Source organism: Aotus nancymaae, unplaced genomic scaffold (genome assembly GCF_030222135.1).
Source record: "Aotus nancymaae isolate 86718 unplaced genomic scaffold, 86718_ANA_hifiasm-v0.15.2.pri h1tg000014l, whole genome shotgun sequence".
NCBI lineage: Eukaryota > Metazoa > Chordata > Mammalia > Primates > Aotidae > Aotus > Aotus nancymaae.
The window spans coordinates 71552472-71575691 of record NW_026988425.1 but is presented as its reverse complement, the minus strand read 5'-3'; the positions used below and the strand labels follow the sequence as shown (position 1 = coordinate 71575691).

The 23220-nt window shown below is 43.3% G+C and overlaps 1 protein-coding gene across 1 annotated transcript in view; it reads right to left on the bottom strand.

Annotated features, from left to right (window-relative positions):
* The window catches only part of JMY (junction mediating and regulatory protein, p53 cofactor), a 103912-nt gene extending 84595 nt beyond the window's left edge, over positions 1–19317 (bottom strand). The window contains exon 1 of the mRNA XM_021673224.2: positions 17772–19317. Within this exon, the coding sequence (XP_021528899.2) occupies positions 17772–18803 (1032 nt within the window). The 5' untranslated portion in view covers positions 18804–19317. The remainder of the gene's footprint in view (positions 1–17771) is intronic.
* Between the last annotated feature and the right edge of the window lie 3903 nt (positions 19318–23220).

The window sequence follows — 23220 nt, the reverse complement described above, 5'->3', positions numbered from 1 at the left end:
GAATACTTCCAAATTCACTCTACAAGGTCAGTATTACTCTGGTACCAAAATCAAAAACATACCAAAGAAAGAAAACTACAGGCTAATATCTCTGATAAATATAGATGCAAAAATCCTCAACAAAATACCAAAAGGTGAAACTCAACAACACCTTAAAGGCAGGGTGTAGTGGCTCACGTCTGTAGAACCAACACTTTAGGAGGCCAAGGCAGGAGGACTGCTTGAGCTCAGGAGTTCAAAACCAGCCTGGTCAACGTAGTGAAACCTCGTCTCTACTAAAAATAAAAAATTAGCTGAGTGTGATGGTATATGCCTGTAATCCCAGCTGCTTGAGAGGCTAAGGCAGCAGACTGCTTAAGCCCAGGAGGCTGAGGTTGCAGTGAGCCAAGATCACACCAATGCACACCAGCCTGGGTGGCAGAGCAAGACACTGCCTCCAAAAAAAAAAAGAGCCCAAACAACTCTTTATGGAAAAAATCTAATAATCTGATTTTAAAATGGGCAAAGATTAGAATAGATATTTCCTAAAAGACATACAAATGTCAAACAGGTACTTGAAAAGGTACTCATCATCAAGCAGAGAAATGCAAATCAAAAGTACAATGGGACATCATCTTATTCCCAATGAAAATGACTTATATCGAGTCCAGGCTTGGTGGCTCATGCCTGTAATCCCAGCACTTTGGGAGGCCAAGGCAGGTGGATCACCTGAGGTCAGGAGTTGGAGACTAGCCTGGCCAGCATGGTGAAACCCTATCTCTACTAAAAATACAAAAATAAGTCGGGCGTGGTGGTGCGTGCCTGTAAACCCAGCTACTTTGGAAGCAGATGCATGAGAACTGCTTGAACCCAGGATGTGGAGGTTGCAGTGAGCCAAGATCACGCCACTGCACTCCAGCCTGGGCAACAGAGTGAAACTGTCTCAATCAATCAATTAATCAATAAAACAATTGAACTCATGGAAATAAAGAGTAGAATGATGATTACCAGAGTGTGAGAAGGGTAGGAGGGAAGTTGAGGGGATGTGGGGGTTGTTAACGGGTATTTAAAAAAAAATGGACTAAGACCTAGTATTTGACAGCACAACAGGGTAAAAATAGTCAGTAATAATTTAATGATGCAACTGGATTGTTTGTAAAACAAAGGACAAATGCATGAGTGGATAGAGACCCTATGTTTCGTGATGTGATTATTATGCATTACATGTCTGTATCAAAACATTTCATGTAACCATAAGTACATATACCTACAATGCCCCCCCAAAATTAAATTAAAAATTAGCTGGGCATGGTGGCACATGGCTGTAGTCCAAGCAACTCAAGGAAGCTGAGATAGGAGGATCATTTGAGCTAAGGTTGAGGCTGCAATGAGCCATGATTATGCCACTGCACTCCATAACTCTGTCTCCACAAAAGTATAATAAAAAATACTTTTAATAAAGAAATAACTACAGATATGCCCAGCTATCTTAAACCACTTTCATTTTCCCCTCCTCTTCCCAACCAAACAGGAATGGGCATTTTCTTTCTTTTTTTCTGAGATGGAGTCTTGCTCTGTCGCCCAGGCTGGAGTGCAATGGCCTCAGCTCACTGCAACCTCTGCCTCCCAGGTTCAAGCAATTCTCCTGCCTCAGCCTCCTGAGTAGCTGGAACTACAGGCGCCCAGCTAATTTTTGTATTTTTAGTAGAGACGGGGTTTCACCATGTTGGTCAGGCTGGTCCGCCCTCCTCAGCCTCCCAAACTTCTGGAAATACAGCCGTGAGCCACCGCGCCTGGCCAGAATGGGCATTTTCAAATAAACTGACTTTTTTCCAACCTTCCTCTCCACCCTCCACTGTCAAATAACTTGTTAAAAACAAAAATCAGCATATAAAAATACCTACATATGCTTCATAATATAAATCTGGATCCTTTGAAAACTGCACTAATGAAATAAAAGTAAAAGAATTATAGGCAGTTTTCAATTATTAAATATATTGTACCCTAAAGGCACATTTATTTTTTCCCATAGACAATATTTTAAGTTATGGTTAGACTTCACAAAGCTACCCCAAACCATGGTAAACATGTGAAAGTGCAATGAAAGATATTAAAATACAACATTTTGCTAGAGTAAGTATGAAAATACTAATCAGAAATGCCAACATTAAAAAAAGTAGGTATAACTAGAAAGAATAAATAAATAAATAAATAAATAAGTAGGTATAATAATAAATTTTTAAAAAGTAGGTATAATTAGAAAGAATAGATAAGTAGAATTTGTAGTGCAGTGTAAGGGGCTGTTAAAAGCACCTAGATAGCTCTTACTTCACATGCCAAAAAAAAAAAAAAAGAAAAAAATTAAAAATTAAAAAATACCTGACACAGGATCTATTTATTGAATAAACAGCTGTTGAAGAAGACTTAAAAGTATTTTTAAAGGCTTCCAGAGGTTAATGCTTACCATTTCTTTAATAGTTATTTCAACTGAAATAGCTTCAAATCAATTGTGATCAGGGTTGTCTGGGACACTTACAAACAAAACAAAGGGGAATATGGGGAAAAATGGAGAAGAGCTATCAATTAAATTGACAAGAAAAAATATGAAAGCAACCGTTTTAACTGACTGTATCAAAAGGACCACCTTTCCTGTGATGTCAATAAAAATAATAATGTGTACACGAAGCAGCAACAAGGGACTTGAGAAAGCATGTACTAGGAGTTCGCATAGAGGGTATAGGAGGCTGAAGATCAACCTGCCACCTTTTTCTTGTTTTAACATTGCTTTGGTTTGGAAATATTTTACCTGTCAGCACCAACTTCCATTACAAACATGGTTTTTAGAGCAAACAAGTTTGGGTTTAAGAGGAACCCAGTAGTCAGTATGAGTTGCTCCAGGAAAAAGTAGATGAAAAATTATCGTAATAGCAGTGGACATTTATGAGGGTTTCTATATCAGATACCACGCTAGGCACTTCACATATATTCTCTTTCATTCTTCCTAACAATCTTATGATGTAGGTATATAGTTATTATGCCATTTTAGATATGAGGAACCACAGCAGAAATCTCAGTTACTACAAAGAGTTAAGCTGGTGGAAGGTAGAAGTGAGGTGTGAACCCCTGTAGCCTAACTCAAGCTCTGGAACCAAGGCCCCACATGACTTCTACTCAAGGCCAATCCATTCATCTTCTCTCTCTTTTTTTTTTTTGAGATGGAGTTTTTTGCTCTCATTGCCCAGATTGGAGTGCAATGGTGCAATCTCAGCTCACTGCAACCTCTGCCTCCTGGGTTCAAGTGATTCTCCTGCCTCAGCCTCCTGAAGAGCTGGGATTACAGGCATGCACCACCATGTCCATCTAATTCTGTATTTTTAGTAGAGACAAGGTTTCACCATTATGGTCAGGCTGGTCTCGAACTTGTAACCTCAGGTGATCCGCCCATCTCAGCCTCCCAAAGTGCTGGGATTATAGGCGTGAGCCACCATGCCTGGCCTATTCATCTTCTCTTAAGGGAAAGATCCCAATCTTGAGTCAAAGGAGATGAAAATATGATGAAATTTAATACAAAAGGGAAACCTGAATAAAGTAACTGAGGAATGGTGCAGTTAGACAAAATGAAAGGAGAAAAAAATTACTCAGTTTTAAAATTCCTTCCAGTTTTCAATTTTTAAACCCACAAACATGCTGATACTTCAGATACTGTTCCTATATTCAACTCATTTAAGATAATTTCCACCGAGAAATAAGATAGCCTTACTTCAAGTTATGGGTCTCACAAGGCTCAACGTAGAGTAAAACCTGCTCAAGAGCCAACTATACAAGGAGCTTATACAGGACGCTATACAGGGAGCCAGTGACTTGATAACATACTGTTTACAAAAGCAAGCATCTAGGCAGCTTCACTGAGAGCTGGCATATCATTTTCTTTTAGCAAAATAATGTTATTAATTTCCGTGAAATTTTCAAGTGTAAATACTGCTACTCCAAACTTAATTCACAGGGGTAGGCATGGTGGCTCAAATCTGAAATCCCAGAACTTTGGGGGGCTAAGGCGGTAGGACTGCTTGAGCTCAGGAGTTTGAGACTAGCCTGGCCAACATGGCAAAAACCCATCTCTACTAAAAATACAAAATAACAATAATAAAGCTAATTCACACCCTTTTTCTCTTAGTCCTTCATTTCTTTAACCCTACTTTTTAAAACCTTTTCATTAGCAACCCCACTACCAAAATTCACATCACCTAATAAGAGGGAAAAAAGGCCAGGCACAGTGGTTCATGCCTACAGTCTCTGAACTTTGGGAGGAAGGCGGGAGAATCACTTTAACTCAGGAGTTTGAGACCAGCCTAGGTGACATAGTGAGACCTCTTCTCCACAAAATAAAAATAAAAAACTCAGCCAGATGTGGTAGCACACACCTGTAGTCCCAGCTAATCCAGAGGCTGAGGTGGGTGGAATCCTAGAGTCCAGGAGATCAAGGTTACAATGAGCCATGACAGTACCACTGCATTCCAGCCTGCACTGACAGAACGAGACCCTCTCTTAAACATAAAGAAGTAGAATTTCTAAACTGAAAATCAAGCAAGAGGTTAACATCCTTAACTGTCCTCCCTTCTGGACTAGTCAGAAAAATTGATCAGTAAGAAACTTGTGGGTTTTTTTTCTTCATATGGGACTCAGGTGAGGTAATTATTTATTAAAATTATAAGAATGAGGCTAGGCAAAGTGGCTCAAGCCTGTAATCTCAGCACTTTGGGAGGCCGAGACAGGTGGCTCACCTGAGGTCAGGAGTTCGAATAAGCCTGGCCAACATGGTGAAACCCCATCTCCACTAAAAAAAAAAAAAAAAAAAAATTAGCTGGGTATGATGGTGTACACCTGCAACCCCAGCTACTTGGGAGGCTGAGGCAGGAGAACTGCTTGAGCCTGGGAGGCAGAGGTTGCACTGAGCCAAGATGGTGCTACTGCACTACTGCATTCCAGACTGGGTGACAGAGAGAGACTCTGACTCAAAAAAAAAAAAAAAGGAAAGTACAAGATTAAATTCAATGTTATGGACTATCAAAAAATGGGAGTAAGGTCAGGAGTTCAAAACCCATCTCTATTGAAAATGCAAAAGTTATCTGGGTGTGGTGGCAGGTGCCTGTAATCCCAGCTACTTAGGAGGCAGAGTCAGAAGAATTGCTTGAACCAGGGAGGTGGAAGTTGCAGTGAGCTGAGATCCCACCACTGCACTCCATCCTGGGAAACAGAGCAAGACTCCGTCTCAATAAATAAATGGATAAATAAATAAATAGGGAATAAAAATGATAGCAGGGGCTGGGCACAGTGGCTCACATTTTTAATCCCAGCACTTTTGGGAGGCTGAGGTGGGCAGATGGCTTGAGCTCAGAAGATTGAGATGAGCCTGGGTAACATGGCAAACCCTATCTCAACAACAAAAAAATACTGTAGTCTCAACTACTCAGGAGGCTGAAATGGGAGAATCACTTGAACAGGGGAGGCAAAGGTTGCAGTGAACCAAGATCATGCCACTGCACTCCAGCCTGGGTAACAGAGTGAGATCCTGTATCTCAAAAAAAAAAAAAAAAAGGTGATAAAGAAGAGGTATATTTCAGCCCTCAGTTTAGAATATACCAAATTTCCTAGTCTGCTGTGGGGGCCAAAAAATTAGGAAATGTTACTGGGAGACAGTAATTTTTTTTTTTTTTTTGAGATAAGGTCTTTCTTGCTTTGTCACCCAGCGGGAGGACAGTGGCACAATCATATCTCACCGCAGCCTCAACTTCTAAAGCTCAAATGATCATCCCACCTCAGCCTCTTGAGTAGCTAGGACCACAAGCATGCACCATCACACACAGCTAATTTTCAATTTTTTTTTATAGAGATGAGGTCTCAGCATGTTGCCCAGGCTGGGCTCTGGTTATCCTCCTGCCTCAACTTCCCAAAGTGCTGGGACTACAGGTGCGAGCCACCACACTGGGCCATAAATTATTTCAAATAAAATATGTCTGCCAATTTTTTTAAAAAAATTATGTTGTCTAAAATAACTCGCTCTTGGCCAGTTTACTACAGAATGGAATTTATAACAGAATATTTACACATCAGTATAAAACTTGTTCTTTCTATGGTTATGAAAAAAATTATATTTCTATAGATGAGTCTCTATGAGAAAGGAATATGCATTCTGAATCACATTAGAACTTTACGCATCATACATAGAGGCACAAATTTACAGTAACCTCCTAGCCAGGCATGGTGGCTCACACCTATAATCCCAGCACTTTGGGAGGCCAAGGCAAGCAGATCACTTGAGTCCAGGAGTTCAAGACCAGTCTAGCCAACATAGCAAAACCCTGTCTCTACTAAAAATACAAAAAATCAGCTAGGCGTGGTGGTGTGTACCTGTAATCTCAGCTACTCAAGGGGCTAAAGTGGGAGAACTGCTTGAATCTGGGAGGCAGAGATTGCAGTGACCCGAGAGGGCGCCATTGCACTCTAGCCTGGGTGACAGAGTGAGACTCCATCTCAAAAAATAAAAATAAAATAATAAAGTAGCTTCCTTTGGGAATTCATCATTCTCAAATCCCAAACAAAATAGGAAATTACAATATATGCATATAATTAAGGTTTTCCATCATCAGCTAGGCACTATTGCTTTTGTCCACTGTTGAGACATTGAGCATGTATTTCAGTTGGACAGCATTTAAATTTATCATTTACCCTCACTCTCTTTCTACAGGGATGAAGACAGTCCAGTGACTAACAAGGCAGGCTGGAATCAGACAAGCTTGGATTTGAATCCAGTTCTCTGACATACTAGATACGTTATGTAGCCAAATTTACTATTCCTACTGCAAAATCCTTCTCTCTTAGGTAGATATGAATATTAATCAAAGTTTAGATTTATCAAGTGTTTACTAGATACCAGGCACCATTCTGAGTGCTTTATAATATACCTACTTTTTTTTTCTTTTTGAGATGGAGTCTTGCTTTGTCACCCAGGCTAGAGTGCAGTGGCTTGATCTCAGGTCACTGCAACCTCTGCCTCCTGGGTTAAAGCAATTCTCCTGCCTCAGTCTAAGTAGCTGGGATTACAGCTACTTAGGTGCCTGCCACCAAGCCTCGCTAATTTTTGTATTTTTAGTGGAGACAGGGTTTCACCATGTTGGCCAGGATGGTCTCAAACTCTTGACCTCATGATCCTATCCACTCACCTCAGCCCCTCTCAAAGTGCTGGGATTATAGGCATGAGCCACTGCACCCAGCAACATGCTATTTTTAAATCACTCTATGAGGTAGCAGTATTAATCTCTCTACAGATGAAGAAGCTAAGGCACTGAATCAGGTAACTTGCCCAAAATCATAGCTATTAATATGAAAAAGTCAGGTCTCAAACTCACTTGCATCCTACCTCTTACTATCTACATGTTAACTGAGACAAGGAAAAAATATGCAAAGATCTCTGTACAGTGCTTGGCCCACAGTAAGCAGTCAATAAAGGTTAACTAGTGTGGTTATTGAGAACTTCTTATATACATCCTTACACACACTCCAGTTATGGCCCCACGAGTGTTTGTGAAGAGGATAGAAACTCATCTAGATAGGACGGCGAATAGAAAGGTAGGCTTAGAGAAATAATTTTAATAACTAAGCATTCATTTTGCAAGTATAATTTTCAGTTACCAAAAACTGATCAGAAATGCAGTTTTAATACTACAAACCACAGGGAGAAGTGAAAAAAAGAACAGAAAATTTGAAGTATAGGTAATGAAGGATGTAAGGACAAACACACGCACAAAAGGAACACTATTGCTGTACTCAAATGCCCTCTGTCCTCCAAAATAAATTACGGCTGTCTCAAAGCCTAAAAACACTAGTAATATTAGAAGTGTTGTGACTTTGACAGTCATCTTATTGCAGGGACATCTAAACCTGGATACAGGCCGGGTGCAGTGGCTCACACCTGTAATGCCAGAACTTTGGGAGGCCGAGGCGGGTGGATCACCTGAGGTCGGGAGTTCCAGACCAGACTGAACAACATGGAAAAACCCCGTCTCTACTAAAAATACAAAATTAGCCGGGCGTGGTGGCACATGCCTGCAATCCAAGATACTTGGGAGGCTGAGGCAGGAGAATTGCTGGAACCAACAGGCGGAGGTTGCTGTGAGCTGAGATCACGCCATTGCACTCCAGCCTGGGCAACAAGAGCGAAACTCTGTCTCAAAAAGAAAAAAAAAAAGAAAAAAAGGTTGGGCATGGTGGCAGACGCCTCTACTACTACAGCTACTCAGGAGACTGAGGCAGAAGAACCGATTGAACCTGGGAGGCAGAGGTTGCATTGAGCTGAAATCATGCCACTGCACTCCAAGCTGGGTGACAGAGCGAGGCCTCGTCTCAAAAAAAACAAGTTGCTCAGGTCCCAACCCTTGCCACACTGTGCCTGTCAACTACTGTGGATCCTTTAAAAAGAGGCTATACCAGGCTGGGCACAGTGGCTTATGCCTGTAATCCTAGCACTTTGGGAGGCCGAGGTGGGTGGATCACCTGAGGTCAGGAGTTCAAGACAAGCCTGGCCATCATTGTGAAACCCCATCTTTAAAAAAAAAAAAAGAGAGAGAGAGACTATACTTACCTCACTTTACAAACAAAAAACTAAGGTCCAAAAAGGCTAGTTAACAGCATAAAGTCAAGCAACTAGTATTACAATCAGAACAAAAGTACAGATTTTCCTGAGCCATATCCATTTAATTTTTTTTTCCCAATAATCACTAAAGACAGTGTAGTGGGATGCTTCTAAAAAAGTACCCTGCCTCAACCAATTCCAAGCACCAGGATTACTTGGTGACCAATTTTATTTAAAATTTCTTCCCAAAGAAAGTGTTAATCACTGCATTTTCCCAGTTCCTATACTACTATTTGTTGAATAAACTAAGACCCTAGCCACTACCCTCAAACCTGAGTTATAAATAAAACCCCAAATCATTAAAGTAACTTCATACATTTATCCTTAAGAATCCTCCTCTGTGGGGGCCACGTTCAGTGGCTCACGCCTGTATTCCCAGCACTTTGGGAGACTAACGTGGGCTGATCACAAGGTCAAGAGTTCGAAACCAGCCTGGCCAACATGGTGAAACCCGTCTCTACTAAAAATACAAAAATAAGCTGGGCATGGTGGTGTGTGCCTGTAATCCCAGCTATTCAGGAGGCTGAGGCAGAGGAATCACTTGAAACCAGAAGGTGGAGGCTACAATGAGCTGAGATCGCGCCACTGCACTCCAGCCTGAAAGAGCGAAACTCCATCTTAAAAAATAAAAGGAAAAAATCCTCCTCTGAAATGTCTAACCCATCAGTCCTATTTTTATTTCACAGCCCATTTTATAGAACCTTCACTACAGTCTTAAAGAGTCTACTATATAGAATTGTAATTATATTTAATTTAAAATTCAAGGACAAGCATAAAGGACAATCCTCACATTTAGGAAAACAACTGAAAATTTTCTGGCCTTTTGCTGAATAAATTCTTCTATCCCACTCATGCAATTTAATAACTTAGATACGCTGTGTTAAGGCTACTTGGTATTATCAAGTCCCCTACAAGAAGCCTGAAAAACCAAATGAACTTCATTATCTCCACCAGAAAAACAAATAGTAACAAGAACTATTACTTAAGTCTTCAGTGCCTATGTGTCTCTTACTCTTGGAACTTAGTAATTTTTCTCCTAACAACAAATGAGTGATTTGGGCAGATTCAGAGGAAGCAGGTCCTGGCCTTTTAGAGAGTGAAAAGAGCCACAGGAAACTTCTCATTACAGAAAAAAAGAAAAAGAAAAAAAAAAAAAAAGGCACACATACATTTAACCATTCATGGAGCAAGAGGGCTCATCTTGTGCTTTCAAGACCTATCATCAAAAATGTTTTATAGTTGGCTGGGTGCAGTGGCTGACGCTTGTTAATTCCAGCACTTTGGGAGGCAGAGGCAGGTGGATCATGAGGTCAGGAGTTCCACAACAGCCTGGCCAACACCATGAAACCCCATCTATATTAAAAATACAAAAATTAGCTGAGCATGGTGGCAGATGCCTATAATCCCAGCTACTTGGGAAGCTGAGACAGGAAACTCACTTGAATCTGGGAGGTGGAGGTTGCAATGAGCTGAGATCGCACCACTGTACTCCAGGCTGGGTGACAGAGGGAGACTCTGTCTCAAAAAAAAAAAAAAAAAGTTTTATAGTTAATGAAAGGTCAAATAAAGCAGAAATGAAGACAGTAACAGGCTGATTAAAATTACATGTCAGAATTTTCAAAGATAAGACAGCTAACTCAGAAACAGCAGCTGCTAAGTTTGACAAACCAATTTTCCCACCCATCTATTCCCTTCTCTCCCATCTCTCTCAGACACACACACAGCCCTGTAATAACATTGTGAAGTGTTGTCTAAGTTAGCCTCATTTTAGCAAGGAGGAAACATCCCCAGACTTCATGTCTATGAAATATCCGGGCTGGGCATGAAGGCTCACGCTTGTAGTATCAGCACTTTGGGAGGCTGAGGCTGGTGGATCACCTGAGGTCAGGAGTTCAAGACCAACCTGGCCAACACTGTATTTTTATCTCTACTAAAAATACAAAAATTAGCTGGGTGTGGTGATGTGTGCCTGTAATCCCAGCTACTCAGGAGGCTGAGGCAGGAGAATTGCTAGAACCCGGGAGGTGGAGGCTGCAGTGAGCCGAGATCACGCCACTGCACTCCAGCCTGAGCAACAGTGCAAGACTCTGTCTCCAAAAAAAAAAAAAGAAAAGAAAAAGAAGAAGAAATATCTGGTGGACTGGACATCTTATGATGTTAAACAGCAAGCAGAAAAACCATTACACAAATTAATTACCAAGAAGGGGCCAGGTGCAGTAGCTCATGCCTGTAATCCCAGCACTTTGGTAGGCTGAGGTGGGCAGATCACGAGGTCAAGAGCTCAAGACCAGCCTGGCCAACACGGTGAAACCCCGTTCTCTATAAAAATACAAAAAGTAGCCAGGCGTGGGGCAGGCTCCTGTAATTCCAGCTATTCAGGAGGCTGAGGCAGGAGAAGTGCTTGAACCTGGGAGGCAGAGGTTGCAGTGAGCCGAGACCACGCCATTACACTCCAGCCTGGGCAACAGAGCAAGATGCCGTCTCAAAAAAAAAAAAAAAAAAATTACCAGGAAGGTTGACATCCTGCTACCAGCCTCCATGTTTTTGTTTTATAGAAGCCCTAACCTAGAGGCATATTCATTTTTCTATACTTATGCCTTTTTCAGTGATGCAAAAAACTGTCTAAAAGTATATTTGGGTACAGGATTGAAGAAAATGATTAGAATCAAAATATTTTAATGGCTTCCAACTTTCAAGTCTTTCATCACTACTTTAAGAATCCCACAAATTCATTTAGTTTCATTATTCTTTAACTGTATGTTACAAAAGCAGTCTGCAGTATTTTCATGGGAGTATAAGATGGTTAGACAAGGCATCAAGCTACAATGTTGACATATCCTCCATCCAAAAAGTCTACAGTTCCCTTACATTCTCAACATGTAATAGCCTATGTTTCAATACTTCCAACCAGACAGAACAGCTCTCTCCATTGCAATCATATTATATCCTTCCCTATAAATAGCAGCCTGCTCCCACCATTTATTTATACGTAATCATAGGTCATGGCTTGCTGGCCCAGTGAAAGACAGATGGCATCCCAGGACTCCTAAAGTACTATCATTTCTCTAATGTATATAGTTGGGGTTTTAGCAGGACTTGAGTTTTATAACAAATCAAATTTTCAAGAAAATTAGAAAAGTAATTTTCTAAGGACCCAAAGCTGTCCTTGGGAGGACACCTGTAAAAACTTCCTCCTATTTCAGCTCCTTGCCCCTTCAGTAAAATCACCTCAAAAATTAGGAGCTGTTTCCAGCTGAGCCATTAAGATACAAAAACAAAACAAACAAAACCACCCACAATTGGGTACTCTTCTCTAACATAAACCTATCCTTGTACCACTAGGCAACTCCTTTCTCTAAAACACAACATTCAAACTGCCCTACTTCATGCTTGTCATAATTAATTTGAAATGAGTTATCTTAATTTAAAAGTCATTATTAAGTAGTGGCATGCATGTGTAATCTCAGCTACTTGGGAGGCTGAAGCACAAGAATTGCTTGAACCCAGGAGGCGGAGGTTGCAATGAGCTGAGATCGCACCACTGTACTCTCAACTGGGCAACAGAGTGAGACCATGTCTTTAAAAAAAAAAAAAAAAAAAAGTCATTATTGAATTGACTACAATTTTAAAATAATACCACTCCCCAATTCTCAAGAGTAGCGATTGATGTCCCTTCTCTTCAGGAAAGGAATGTAGTCCTTTGGATCAAGAAACCCATCAGGCCACAAGGCATGGCAGAAAAGGCACAAATTTGGATTAAGACAAATCTAGGCTTTCATCGGAGCTTGGTAACTCAGCTGTTTAGCCTTGGCAAAGTCCACAGGACCTCTTTAAGTCTCAATTTCTGCTTCAGTAAAATAGGTATAAAACACCCACTTACCTCAACAGATTGTGAAGAGAATGGAAGGAGATAGCTAACGTAAAGAGCCCAATACCTAAATAGTGCCAATAAATATTAGTCACAATCCCTACAAGAAGGGCTGAGGGGACAACTGGATAATCCTTATTACATGAAAAAAGAGAAAACAACACTTCCTGGAAGTATCTTTTGTTGTTAGGCCCTTTCTAATAGTGTCTTTTTTTAAAATAAAATTTTGGTACTGTGACTCAGATGCAAACTCATACTGTCTTACACTTAAATCTTAAGACATCCTTTAATTATTTCCCACCCTCTCCTTTTTAAAAAAGGTTAAATAACTAAGCAGGTCATCAGAAGTGGTGAGTCCTATTTTCAACCGAGGTCCTTCTGACTACAAACACTCAACAGGCTATTTATTACGTGGCTTACATGGCTAATTTTGAAAACACACGCTACTTCCAAACAGTGGTTTCAACTGAAGAGAAGTTAGAATTGAGCACATCTTTATAAACATAATAAATTCCAAAATGAACACTGATGATTAGATCTTAATCAAGCATACTATCATAATTAAAGTTTACTATCTAAAGCACCACAATTAATAATTTCTTGAATAGCTGCTCTTAAACAGAAACCATTACTTTTAAAATCCAGGTCAAACCTAATCTGCAGTATGGGCCACCAATGCACACACACTAATACAAACCTCAGCTCTGACCAACAACCAAGACTACTGCTGAAAACTGTTCAAAGAGGTCTTGGTGGCACCTGCATTCATTTAAGGACCAATTCAGTGCCTATTGTATAAACAGTGCTTCTGATAGTAAACTCTTGTAAAAGTCCAAAGTCAAATATCCCAGTAACAAATTTCACATTTCATTTGGATTTAGCCCCAAGAAACATAACTTACAGCATAAACATAACTTTTAAATGCACTGAGAAACCAAAACATTCTGGTGACTCACATTATTGCCACATTTGCTTTTTCATTGCAGTATGAAACTAAACCTGCAGTAACCAAGGTATACAACCTTACAACTCATTTCTCTTAAATAATTTCTTATTAGTAATGTATAAACTCTTAAGTCCACATGAACTATAATAATTTCCTGTTAAACAAACTTGTAAATTCTTAACAAAAACTTTTAGCAGAAAACCTAAGGCTTAATTCTTCACTATTTCAAAAGACAAAGATATGGGAGTACTTCGTATGACCTGTATGAAATCATTATGGTATTACAAAAATTAAGAGGTGTGCCCTAAGCTTACAAAGCAGGTAACTTACAATGGTGGTGGTGTGGTGTTTTTTTGTTTGTTTGTTTTTGAGACAGAGTCTTGCTCTGTCGCCCAGCCTGGAGCGCAGGTACCTGGGACTACAGGTGTGCGCCACCGCACATGGCTAATTTTTCTATTTTTAGTAGAGACGGGGTTTCACCATGTTGGCCAGACTAGTCTTGAACTCCTGGCCCCAAGTGATCCATCTGCCTCGTCCTCCCAAAGTGCTAGGATTACAGCCGTGAGCCACTGTGCCCACCCACAATGGTGGTTTTAAAATTCTCTGAGGAACACCTTTAAAAGCCTTTCTCACTAAAAATGCACACATGCCCACACATATAAAATTTTGCAGGACACCCCATTAAAACCCATCCATAGACTCTCTTACAGGGAATATACCTCTTATTGAAGTAAAAACCTCTTATTGAGGAATTTATTTAGGTTTTAAGAAATTTTCCTTTGAAGTACTGTCAGGTACACAAAAAGAAAAATTTCTCATTTTAAAAACGCTGTCCTTTAAGGAATTTACAATTACCAACTTATAAAAATTTTACTTACCCACAACTTCACATTAAAAGGACATGCCTCCTAAGTTCTTTAAATTCTTGCAATAATAAAAATAACTTAATTTTTAAAACTTCTCTGGTTTCCTTTATCCACTAATTAAAAGTGCTGATAAAATGTGTGGTCCTGAACTAGGGGTGGCAAAGAAGAGAGTTCCAAGATATTGCCAAGACCAAGGACCTTGAAAAGCTTACAATCTAGTTGTACAATCTGTTCTATTGAAAAAAAAAAAAAAAAAAAAAAAAAAACCTTTCAACAATTTCCTGACTTTCTTGACCATTTTGAACAAAAACAGGTGGTTTTAAGTTGAAACCTTTAAATGGACAGGCAAAGGAATATTGTAGGAAAAAAGACCAAAAACTAGATTCATAGAAATTAAAGGAAAAGGACAAATTATTCTACGTGACCAAAAGACTAAATATTCTAAGTAACATATGGACTAAATATTCTAAGGCACCAAAAGACTAAGTATTCTAAGTAACATTCTCAAGAATGTAATTGATTTTATCAGATAAACCTAGCTTGAAAAGGTACAGCCAATTCCACAAACTAAGGCAATAGAATTATACAAACATGATAACATCTCTAAAAATGTTACTGCAACGATTAAGAAAGCAAGTTAAATTTAATTAGCTTAAGACAAATAAATGGCTAGCATCCTATACACTTCCATTATCATGCCCATGGCAGATATCACCAACCAATCACACCACACTTCCCTCCTCCCTCAACATAATCTCAACACACAATCTCCAGTAGAAGTCAGGGTAGGTATTATTAGTGATCCTATTTGTTGTCCTTGATAGCTATTTTCAAATATTTAAGTTGCCGGTCGTAGTGCATGCCTGTAATCCTAGCACTTTGGGAAGCCAAGGCGGGTTAAGATCACCTGAGGTAAGGAGTTCAAGACCAGCCTGACCAACATGGTGAAACCCCCTCTAATAAAAATACAAAAATTAGCCAGGCATGGTGGCGCACACCTGTAATCCCAGCTACTCAGGAGGCTGAGGCAAGAGAATCACGGGAGAAGGAGGTTGCACTGAGCCGAGATGGCATCACTGCACTTCAGCCTGGGCGACAATGAGACTGTCTCAAAAAAAAAAAAAATTTTTTTTTGTATGGTCAAGAGAACCTAAATTTTCCTAATTAAAAAGATTTTTTTAATGTAATCCCCTTTTTAAAGAGTTCTAGAAAATTGTATTTTTTGAGAGCTTATTTTTGACCCATTTGAATAAAAAAACTGGAGACAGTCGCTTTTTCTGAGTATCTAAAAAGGTGGCCAGGATGGTCTCGATCTCAGGCCTACTTACTTAGGAATTTATTATTTATTTTAGAGATGGAGTTTCACCATGTTGGTCAGGCTGCTCTCAAACTCCTGACCTCGTGAACTGCCCACCTCGGCTTCCCAGAGTGCTGGGATTACAGGCGTGAGACACGGCGCCAGGCCCTTACTTAGGTTGGGATTTTTTAAAATATGTAGTTTAGGCCGGGCGCTGTGGCTTACGCCTGTAATCCCAGCACTTTGGGTGGCCAAGGCGGGCAGATCACCTGAGGTCACAAGTTCAAGACCAGATTGACCAACATGGTGAAACCCCCTTTCTACTAAACACAAAAAATTAGCTGGACATGGTGGTGCATGCCTCTAGTCCCAGCTACTTGAGAGGCTGAGACAGGAGAATCCCTTGAACCCGGGAGGCGGAGGTTGCAATGAGCTGAGATTGCGCCACTGCACTCCAGCCTGGACAACAAGAGCAAAACTTGTCTAAAAAAAAAAAAAAAAATCTGTAAATCTACTAAGAGAAAGCACTTTGTTCTTGCCGTTTAAGAGAAATACAGGTCAGTATTAACCAAACACTTTTGAGAATATACGTGGTCATTTAAGATTCCTGTGACTTCCTTCAAAAGAATTTAAGGTAGAACAGACTTCCGAAGTGAGGTGATTAAAAAGAGAAATAAAAACACATCCCTGGAACCCTAGGATCATGTTACAGTGAGTAACATTTCGCATGCAGTAAACCAAAAGGAAAGAGTGAAAATCTGGATTCAGGAAGGTGTAAGAGTACTATGGTATAAATGAGAAACATTTCCTAAGTACTCAAGTTTAATAAAGAAAAATATCTGGCCGGGCGCGGTGGCTCACGCCTATAATCCCAGCACTTTGGGAGGCTGAGGCGGGTGGATCACGAGGTCAAGAGATCGAGACCATACTGGTCAACACGGTGAAACCCCGTCTCTACTAAAAATACAAAAAAATTAGCTGGTCGTGGTGGCACACGCCTGTAGTCCCAGCTACTTGGGAGGCTGAGGCAGGAGAATTGCTTGAACCCAGGAGGCGGAGGTTGCAGTGAGCTGAGATCGTGCCATTGCACTCCAGCCTGGGTAATAAGAGCGAAACTCCGTCTCAAAAAAAAAGAAAAAAAAAATAGTAAAAATAGTAATTTGCTTTGAGAAACTACTTGTGTCCATTAGGGGAAACTAAGTAAATTTTAAAAGACTTTTTTAGTAAAGTTCCTTCAGCAGAAGCTGGTGAGCAAGCAAGAATTACACATTTCTTACACATTCTAGAACTCTGTATGTATACCCATTCAGACCCTTTTTTCCATTATTTTTTGTTATTTTAAGGATTAAGTAGTTTGAAAAGGCTTTTGTACTTCTTTTACACTAAGTACAAAAATACAATGAACATTCCTGCGCAGAACCTTTATTTCTTCCTAAAACAGGAGTGAAACCTGAGCCATCTGTAAAGACCCAAGATAGTCCTTAAGAAAAAAAAAATTTTTTTAAACCTTTTAAAAATAAATTTGCTTTGGCTACTTGGTGCTTTTTCACTTGGACAGGTCACTCGTTTAAAAACGAACTTTGGCTAACGCCCTTTTCGGCCTTAGCCCACCTGCACCCAGGTGAAAAATACATAAAAATAAATAAATAACGAACTTTAAATTTGCGTAGGTTGCCACGCTGCATAAAAAAGAATCAAAACAGAAGATCAACTTTGCTCCGTAAGACAATCTATTTTCAATAAATAAACATGACACGGACAAAGAAGAGTTGGTATCTGGGCAGTACCTGCTGGAAAGAGGTTTAGAAGCAGAAAAAAGCTCATGTAGCCTATGCTTACAGAACACCCTTTTCTGAGTGGCTTTAATTGCGCATTACCAGTACTGAGTAGTACATAGAGCGCACTTAACATTTGATAAACGGGGGAAGAAATAAAGACGAAGGTCCTTCAGAGAGCCAATTAAAGACAGCCACCGAGGGGGATGAATAGGAAGATAGATCAGGAACCCCTCTTAGTTTCCTCTTGTCCAGAAAAGCAACCGTCCCACCTGCGCACATCCAGCCTTTGCTTTAGCCAGTAAACCAAAAGCGACCAGTAGAGCCCAGACTAATAGCTCACTCACTCACCTCCTGGATGCGCTTCCTGGCCCGCTGAAGCACTTCTTCGTAGCCCTTCTGCCGCAGCTCGCTAAGGCTTTCGTAATACTCCTCGGGATCGTCGGTCTCGGTGAAGAGCACCTGGGAGAGAATCTTCCAGCCGCAGGTGTCCAGGCCATGGCCCAGGTAGACCTGGAGCTGGTAACACAGAGTGTCGATTTCCTGCTCGGTCATCTCGGGGGCGCCCCCGAACAGCACAGTCCACATGCCCGAAGGTTCTTCGGGGAACACCGGCAGGCACGGCTCCAACTGCGAGTTCACCGAGCACAGCTGCTGGTGCACCGCGCGCAGATCGTGGAAAGAGAAGAGTCCGGCCCAGCTGCACTCTTCGGCCGGAGACTCCAGCTCGGTGGCGGGCGGCTGCTGCTCCGCGTCCGAGAGCGCCAGAGGCGCTTCATCCTCCTTCACCATTTCCAGCACCTCGATCTCCTCGGAGACCGTCCCGGAGGCGCTCACTATCCGTACAGAGGACAGCGGGGCCTCTCTGGGCGCCAGCCGGGCTGCCGCAGCAGTGGCCTCCGTCGCATCGCTGGCTTCAGACGTTCTCAGAACAGGGCTGGGTTTGGCCCGCACTGGGCTCCTAAGACGACTCTCCGCCCCTTTGCTGCCCGGACTCCGCAGCCGCGGGTCCCCCAGAAGGCTGCGAGTGCTCCGAGGAGAGCCGCCCTCCGCCAAGGCCGGGCTCCGCCGGGTCCCGGGGCTTCTAACTGGAGGTGCAGAGGCAGTAGCCTCGGGCCGGCCCCTGCCAGCCGGGCTGCCGGGCCCGCGGCTCCCGTCGGACGGAGCTGCGCCGGCCTCGGCGCCACATCGCGCCCCCGCCTGCTCCCGGGAGCCGCTCCTCTGCCTCTGGGCCGTCCGGTTGTGGCAGGTTATGGCAAACTTGCCCTCAATCTCGTTCCAGGCCACAATAAAGACGAATTTGTGCTTCTCGCGCTCCTCAAACACATGGGGTCGCACAGCCACCCAGTCCGACTCGAGTGTCTCCTCCAGCGCGAACGACATGGTGGCTCCGGCTTCTCGCCGCGCGGGAGGGCCGCTGGCCCAGTCCGCCCGAGGACTATCCCCTGGCTGCGCCGCGCCCCCCGCTCACCCTCGCCGGGCGCCTTCAGCCATCTTAGTGCGCTGGCCGGCTCACCCGGCTCGCTCGCCAGTCCCTCCGTACTCTGACCGCCTAGCTCCTTTGTGGCGCGGCTCGCGGGAAGGACAATACACGTCCTGCGAGCAGGTAGTTCACATGGTCACGTGCGGCCGGATCTGTTTACAAGCCCCGCGCTGCCATAGCGCTTAGCGGCCGCCCGCCGCCGCCCGCGCGGGGCCGTGGAGCTGCGTCTTCGGCGCTCCGGAGGTGAGGTGCGGGTCCCGCGGGGTCGGGCCGGCGCTGTGTGCGTCCCGGTCGCTCGCCCAGGTCAAGCTCCCCGCCCCCGCTGCTGCTGCGGAAAACCGGGGATCGGCCTGACTGAAGAACGCGTCTCCTAAACTCTGCGCCTCAGCATCGCCACAATGTTGCCATTCGACTGCTGACGTCGGCGGCTCCACGAGGTACGTAAACACGGGCACGTGCCGCACGCTGGTGACGCGGCGACGGCGCGCGCACCCCGCCCGAGCGCGCCGGCGCCCCCACTCGGCGTCCCCTGAGCCAGCCAGCGAGCGACCGCGCTCCCGACTCTCCTTCCTTCCGTTCAGCTTCTTACTCCCACCGGCTGGAGCCAGCGGTCGGCGGGTTGCCGGTTCCGAAGGCTATGAGAGTGGTAGGTGTGCCCTGCCGCACAGGTGGCCTCCGAACCCGGGGAAAGAGGAACTAACACGGAGGAACTGAGACGTTTCGAACTCCAGGTTTTGAGACCCTCGAATGTACGTTTGCCTCCATTCTCCTGGAGGGAGCCAGGACGGGCAGTCGCTCCTGCGTTCAGAAGTAGTGTCGCTGCGGGGAACGGCGTGCTGAACTCTGTGGGGCTCGCCCGCAGCCTGTTAGGTTCTCCCCTCGTGCCCTTGAGACCAAAACAAACAAAACAAAAATTCCAGAAGCTTTCCTGGAAAGACAGGAGTTTAAGATATGAAAGGAAGATGTCTGAGGACAGCCCAGTAACACGCCAAAACAAAATGAAAATGCCATATCCTAAGAGCGTGAATATTTACATTTCAGTCCTGTTTTTGTTTTGTTTTGTTTTGTTTTTTGTTTTTGAGACGGATCGTCAGACTGGAGTGCAGTGGCGCGATCTCAGCTCACTGCAACCTCCGCCTCTCGGGTTCAAGCGATTCTCTTGCCTCAGCCTCCCGAGAAGCTGGGACTATAGGCGTACGCCACCACGCCCAGCTAATGTTTGTATTTTTAATAGAGTCGGGGTTTCACCACGCTGGCATGGTGGTGTTGATCTCTTGTCCTCCTGATCCGCCCGCCTCAGCCTCAAAAGTGTTGGGATTACAGGCGTGAGCTACCGTGCGGGGCCCCACTGGTGTTTTATTGCTTCAGGTTTCATCATTATGTACTGTTCTGTGAACTTCATTTTGAGGTCGCTGGGCTTTAGCCCTTTTGAAGTTATATTCAGTTATCGGAGTTCCCAGAATGCATATACAAAAAAAGTCATATCAATCTCTGCTATTCTTACTAAATGGTGATGAAACACATTCTTAAAATTGCCTAGTAGACTTTATAATCCAGTTTATATTGTTGGCATTTTTTTTTTCCGATTAGTATCCAAGTCACAGATACTGTGCACCATAGTAAAGCACAATGGGAATTAGTTGTTCTTTTACTTTTAGTCACATTTCTTTTTCTTTTTTTTTTTTGAAGATGGGGTTTCACCATGATGGCCAGGCTGGTCTTGAACTCCTGACCTCGGGTAATCCACCCACCTCGGCCTCCCAAAGTGCTAGGATTACAGGCGTGAGCCATAGCGCCTGGCCAACTTTTATTCACATTTCTAAAGTATATGCAAAACTGTCTGGATTAACCTTGTATTGTTAGGTTCAGTAATAAACAGCTGTTTATTCAGATGACAGAACAGTACTGAAGTAGCTAAGCTTCAGACTTAGTTCAGTATTGTCCAGCTTAAACTCTAAGCTTCAACACTTGGTTCAGTATTGTCCTGATATTTGAATAAGCAGCCCAAAAAAATTTTTTTTTTTTTTTTTTGAGACAAGAGTCTCACTCTGTCACCCAGGCTGGAGCCCAGTGGCACAGTCTCAGCTCACTGCAGCCTCTGCCTCCCGGGTTCAAGCGATTCTTCAGCCTCAGCCTCCCAAGTAGCTGGGATTACAGGCACACACCACCAAGTCGGACTAATTTTTGTAGTTTTATTGGAGACAGGGTTTCTTCATGTTGGCCAAGCTGGTCTCACTGACCTCAGATGATCTGCCCAGCTCTGCCTCCCAAAGTGCTGGGATTATAGGCACAGCCAAACATTTTAGCCCTGTCACCTAGCTAGACATTTTAGACCTTTAGACATGTAGATCTGCTTTGACACCCCACATGTCCCCCTCCACAAAAGGCACTTTGGACAGGATGGGCAAAGTGCAAAATGACTTTGGTTTTTAACTTTTTTTTTTTTGAGATGGAGTATCACTCTGTTGCCCAGACTGGATTGCAGTGGCATGACCTTGGCTCACTGTAACCTCTGCCTCTAGGCTTCAGGCTAGTCTCCTGCCTCAGCCTCCTGAGTAGCTGGGATTACAGGCGTGTGCCATCACACCAGGCTAATTTTTGTATTTTTAGTGGAGATGAGGTTTCACCATGTTGGTCTCGAACGCCTATCCTCAGGTGATCTGCCTGTCTGGGCCCCGCAAAGTGCTGGAATAACAGGCGTGAGCCACCAAGTCTGGCTGGTTTTTAATATTTTGTACAGTTCTTTATGTGAAACCACAAATTTTCAAAGTTTATAACTGTGAGTTTGTGTCAACTCTCAAATGCAAGTCAGAGACAGTTTTGAAAGGCAGAAAGGAGAGAAACCCCATTTCAAATCTGAATTACGGGGCTGGGCATGGTGGCTGATGCCTGTATCCCAGCACTTTGGGAGGTTAAGGCAGGAAGATCACTTGAGGTCAAGAGTTCAAGACCAGCCTGGCCAACATGGTGAAACCCCGCCTCTACTAAAAATACAAAAATTAGCCAGGCCTGGTGGCACACACCTGTAATTCCAGCTACTTGGGAGGCTGAGGCAGGAGAATCCCTTGAACCCAGGAAGCGGAGGTTGCAATGAGCTGAGATGGCACCACTGTACTCTAGCCTGGGCAACAGTGAGACTCCGCCTGAAAAAAAAAAAGAAAAAGAAAAAAGGTTTGAATTACCAGCTAAGCAAATAGCACATTATAGAAAAATTTCTTTTCTACTAAAAAGCAACTGCTAAAAGTTAGTTTTTCTGATAAAACATTACTGACATGATCCCATTATATATAATTGTGAATACAGGCTGGGCGCAGTGGCTCACACCTGTAATCCCAGCACTTTGGGAGGCCAAGGTGGGCCTCAAAAAAAAAAAATAATAATAATATGTTGGCTGGATGGCTGGACATGGTGACTCATGCCTGTAATCCAAATGCTTTGGGAAGCCAAGGTAGGAGAATCGTTTGAGCCCAGGAGTTTGAGACCAGCCTGGGCAATATGGGGAGACCCTGTATCTACAAAAAAAATAAAATAGGCCAGTGCGGTGGTTCACGCCTGTAATCCCAGCACTTTGGGAGGCCAAGGAGGGCAGATCACCTCAGGTCGGGAGTTTGAGACTATCCTGACCAACATGGAGAAAACTTGTCTCTACTAAAAATAAAAAATTAGCTGGACATGGTGGCACATGCTTGTAATCCCAGCTATTCGGGTGGCTGAGGCAGGAGAATCACTTGAACTTGGGAGGCAGAGGTTGCAGTGAGCTGAGGTTGTGCCTTTGCATTCCAGCTGGGGCAACAGAGCAAAACTCCATCTCAAAATAAATAAATAAAATAGCTGGGCATGGTGGTATGCACCTGTGGTCTCAGGTATTTGGGAGGCTGAGGTTGGAAGATTGCTTGAGCCCAGGAGGTCAAGGCTGCAATGAGCCATGATCACACCATTGCAGTCCAGCCTGGGCAACAGAGTGGGACTGTCTCAAAATAAATAAATAGGCCAGGTGAGGTCGCTCACATCTGTAATCCCAGCACTTTGGGAGGCCAAGGTGGGTGGATCGCTTAAGGTCAGCAGTTTGAGACCAGCCTGGCCAACATAGTGAAACCCTATCTCTGCTAAAAATAAAAATTAGCTGGGCATGATGGCAGGCACCTGTAATCCCAGCTACTCAGTAAGCTGAGATAGGAGAATCACTTGAACCAGGGAGGCAGAGGTGGCAGTGAGCTGAGATTGCGCTACTGCACTCGAGCCTGGACAACATAGCAAGACTCTGTCTCAAAAATAAATAAAAATGCCTTCCTGTGGCTGACGTCATCTGGAGGAGAT